The sequence below is a fragment of the Cydia amplana genome, chromosome 1 (assembly GCF_948474715.1).
Source record: "Cydia amplana chromosome 1, ilCydAmpl1.1, whole genome shotgun sequence".
Classification (NCBI taxonomy): Eukaryota; Metazoa; Arthropoda; class Insecta; order Lepidoptera; family Tortricidae; genus Cydia; species Cydia amplana.
Window position 1 is genome coordinate 6,257,655 of NC_086069.1, and position 4,922 is coordinate 6,262,576.

Sequence of the window (4,922 nt, forward strand, 5' to 3'; positions counted from 1 at the left end):
TACAGAACAGGACCAAAACATTATAAAAAAAAACAGAAATATGTACGAAAAATCAATTTTTTATTGCAATTGATTAGCCACGGAAAGTAGCAATATGACCAGTTGAGTAGTTGAGAAATTCGCTTATACTTACTTATCCAAGGTGCGTTTCCACCAGAGATATTCATTCTTAAATTTACCTTTACTCACTTAGCATAACTGGTAGAAACGCAGCCTAATCCCTTTATCATTTTAAAACAATGCAAAACCCCTAATGACATTATAAACATTTTTTACATCACACGTGTAAATCAACACGTGTAATCCTATCAATAACAAAATGTAATAAATTACACATTATCAAACAAAAATGTATGCGCATATTGACGTAACTAAAATAGGTACCTACCTACTCACAATTTTATACATCACACGTGTAGTACATGTACAACGTATAAATTCGATCAATTTTATAAAAAATATATTTTAAATATGTATTGCATCATTTATTGCTAAAATGATAAAAATTGACTTATATAAAGCTCCTTACACTACTTCGTTTTATTACATACTTACTCACTAGTTGCGTAGAAAAAACTGCAATGTATTATTTAATAATTTTAAATAGCTTTATAGCGATTAGTGCATTAGAGTCACGCGTATATAACGGCGTTGATTTGGATCCACGGCAACACCGGCATTTGGTACTTCTCGAAATCAATTTTTGGGACCCCGGCACACATGGAACTTGCACCGGCTCCATAATTAGTGCACAATGGATAATCACAGCCGCGCACTGCGTCACCCGTGATGGGATCGAGTCGATTACCGTGCGACAATTTAATAAAGAGATCGACAGGATCCTAACGTATGTGAGACCATATAATTTTTTTAAACATTTTTTATATATCAAAGGTCTTGAGGAGATTTCCAATTCAAAAAATGATATTGCTTTATTAAAAGCTTCAAATAGCATCGTCTTTGATAAGTATGTTTCGCCGATTGAACTAGCACATGCTCCGCCTCAGATTGGAAATCCTGTAATAATGGCTGGATATGGGCTTAACGAGATATCAGAGATGGAGCCGCCATTGCCGCGACAAGGAGTGGCAAGACTTACTCAATGCCCAATGCTGGATGAATATAAAGATATGTGGTGTATATATGACGATGTGAAAACTTCACCTGGAGACTCCGGCGGGCCCCTGACCTATAATGGTAAATTGGTGGGCATTACTTCTGGAGGCGCTGGAAATGGATGCGCTAAAGGGGATTCTCCAATACTGCCATGCCTTCAATATTATCCAAAAATAACATATCACTATTTCTGGATATTGAACGTAATGATTACCAACGGAATGTAAAATCCACATATTTAGCTCTCAAATTATTAAATAAATAATGAGTATTGAGAATTTATAGTTTTAACCTTTATATTTATTCCTTTTTTATTAACACATTAATACATTGGTACATACTGTCACGTCACACATATGTAAACATCATCATGGTGTGAAATATCCAAACAAAATACTAAACCACCAAACATTATTTGTATTCTCACTTCGTTTGTAACACGATTTTCAAACCTTCTTTACGTATGCAATAATTTGAACATGTTGTACTTAGTGTAATCTTCTTCAACGTTGCTTATTGCAACGTTGCCAAACATTAGCTGGTTAGAAAAAAAATGATTCTCTACCAAAATAATAACAATCCTAATTCCTAATCTGACCCTTGGTTGTCAGACACCAAAACACCAGTAGGTAAATGATATTTCCCGAAAACTTGTTTGGTGTGTCTGGTGACCTTCGGGCAGATGCCTATTTATCCCAAGTGTTAAGCTAAAGGGTAGTGTTTTGGGTACATTGCCTCGGGTGGCATTAGGGTACGTCGACAGGTAATTATGATGTCCACTGACACGAACTATATAGCGTAGAGCTTCGAACGAGGCAGTATTCGATAAAAATACATATTTGGGGACAATCTTACACAGGTCGACCTAGCCCTAAACTAAGCAAAGCTTGTGCTATGGGTACTAGGCGACGATATACATACTTAGATGAATACACACTTAGATATATATTAGATCAGGAACATATTCGTGATTAACTCACCAATAAATGCCTTTACCAGGATTCGAACCCAGGCCCTCCTGTTACGTAGACATGACCCCACTACCGACTTAACTAACTACGAGTCGCATACTCTTATCAATGAACATACTCGTTATTGGCATATAAATATATCACATACAATCTATTTTAGTACCCCTAATTGCTGTCAATTACTTACTTATAAATAAATGTAAGTAAGGAATTTGCACATTACTTACCACTGATAACAATAACGTACGGGTACCGTTTCATTAATTAAAAATGTAGATAATACGTAATTATTGCTGAAAATTGATAACATACGACTAACTTCCACATACAGGGGTGCTTGTAAAATTGAATTTATACTAGTAGTTCGCCCCGAACTGAGAACTCGCGGTTCGCCAAAAATATCAATTGAATGCAGTCGTCAAAGGATCGAAAACCGCGTACGATTTATTGCAAGGTCTGTGGAGCCCTTAACTGATACTGTATCTGTGGTAAGCCGAAATATTTCCTGTCAAATGTCAAATGCCTATATTATGTTTATTTTATTTTATTTTTATCTTGCTAATTATGTCAAAATGGTAAATTTAAAAACGATATTATAAAAGTGTAAGCCGAGCACTTTCAATTGATACTAAACTCGACCATACTTTCTTGCAAATAAAATGACCAGAATAGCAAGACACCTCACAAACAGCTTTTTGGCCTTCTAAGCTCTTCTAGCTCAATAACCCCTTGATCGAGCCTGCTCATAATTTAATGACTAAAATATAATGCCCTCGACTACACGTTTACCCAATTTCATTTAAATTAGAACAAATTTACTTAAGTTATTGTGTATCAAACTATCTTCTGACAGTTCAGCTTAAAAACATCGAAATGCCGGGACGTGCCGCTAGGCAGCCGCGTGTTCAAAGTTGAATGTAAGAACTTCGCTTCGCTTCGCTCGCTCGTTCGATAATCAATTTTCCACTACGTAAACGTGGTAGATACCTATTTATATTGACATGCTATGTACCAAATGCTTCCATACATAATGATAATGTTCATTTCTATGATGCGAAACGTCGAGGTTTTAAGCATACATTAGGGTAGAGCGGGCGAGTTTGACTAATCAGGTAATTTGAGCAATTGAAAAATCTTGGATCCAATACACTCCAGGCTGGAACATTAAATTACAAAAATATAGCTGTGATGAAAATGAACATAATATATAGTGTATTGACTCATCGTAAGTTCCTATGTGGCGCACGGCGCACGGGATGGTGGCGAAAGGAATGATTTTTATTTTTTTGCACTTATCTATAAGTTTAAACAATGAGCATAATTTCTCTATATAGATCTGCAAGAACAAATGCTACAGGCATCTGTAATAGGTAAGTTTAACACTGAATTAAACTTTCACGATTTATACACATTATTAAATTGTACACCGGGACTTAATCGCGTATCTAAGTTTTAAAATTTACCTCCGACGTTTCGAGGACGGCGTTGTCCCCGTGGTCTCGGAGAAGACTGGCTTAAGTTGACATCTTAAAACTTAGATACGCGATTAAGTCCCGGTGTACAGTTTAATAAGGTAAGTTTAGTTTTTACTTAATTTATGCGGTTACGGATTTAAAATACCAAACTTAACACAACTCTTATTTATTATTTTGTGGACTACAATAATATCCGAATGTGATCTCTGGGGGTGCACTTACGACGAAACAAAAATAACTAGTAGGTACAATATTAAGTCCGTCACAAATACGAACTGTCATTTTTAAGACGTGTCCTGAATTATATTGCACAACGAACTAAAATTTCTAATTAAAAGTAGTTACAAGTTGTTATAAAGTCACAATAAAAATAAAAGTTTATCAAAACAGAGAAACAAGTAAGGAGCAATGTATTTATTATTATTTTTAAGCACCTCGGTAGTGATAAGTGCATCAGAGGAATCGCGAGTTTACAACGGCAACGATTTAAATCTATCTGACCACGGGTATCTAGTGGTTTTGTTTATAGCGACCGGGAAAGATGATCCTGTACGGAAATGCAGCGGCTCTATGATAAGTTCAAATTGGATAATTACCGCCGCGCATTGCTTGCCAGCTAAAAAACCGACTAAACTGAACTTAGTGCGACAACAGAATAAAAAAGTTCAAAGAACACTAGGGAGAGTGGGGCCAAACAATGATCACGGACATTCACAATATATACATGGTAATAATTCAATGGCAAATACTGGATATGATATTGCTTTATTGAAGACTTCAAAGCCAATAGTATTCGATGACTACGCTAAGGCGATTGAACCAGCAAGAGTTACACCAAGGAACAATCAATGGGCAATCATAGCTGGATACGGACAGAACGAGCACGGAGACTCCATCCCGCGACAAGGTGCAGTTAAAGTTTCGAAATGTTTTTCCGACAATTCTGGACGTCTGTTGTGCTCCAAAAGTAAGGTAAAAAGTGGACAAGGGGACTCCGGAGGAGCACTTAAGTTAAACGGAAAACTTATAGGCGTTGTATCAGGAGTGGCAAAATATAACTGCGAGGAAACCAATCCAGATTTATCGTGTACTTATAACAATTTATGTAAATGTAGCCGCTCATAACAAGTGGATACAGAACCTTACAGGATTAAAACATTAAGTTTACACTGGGCAAAGAGAATTCAAGCATTTCTGAGAAATATTTTTAATGATTCTTCTTTTAATGGTATACGTTATTTATCTATGTACGATTAGATTTGTTAGATTTTAGTACACATATTATTCGCAATGGAATCATACGATGTCTGGTTTACGTTTTTTGTTTGAAATGATGGCGCTTACAATTGAAGGGATGTTT

The 4,922-nt window shown here is 36.0% G+C and overlaps 1 protein-coding gene across 1 annotated transcript; it reads left to right on the forward strand.

Moving 5' to 3' along the window:
* The first annotated feature begins 576 nt into the window (after positions 1 to 576).
* On the forward strand, positions 577 to 1,392 carry LOC134652735 (serine protease 1-like). The gene has a single exon (XM_063507900.1). The coding sequence runs from the start codon at positions 582 to 584 to the stop codon at positions 1,341 to 1,343; it is 762 nt and encodes a 253-aa protein (XP_063363970.1). The 5' UTR covers positions 577 to 581; the 3' UTR covers positions 1,344 to 1,392.
* The last annotated feature ends 3,530 nt before the right edge of the window (positions 1,393 to 4,922 follow it).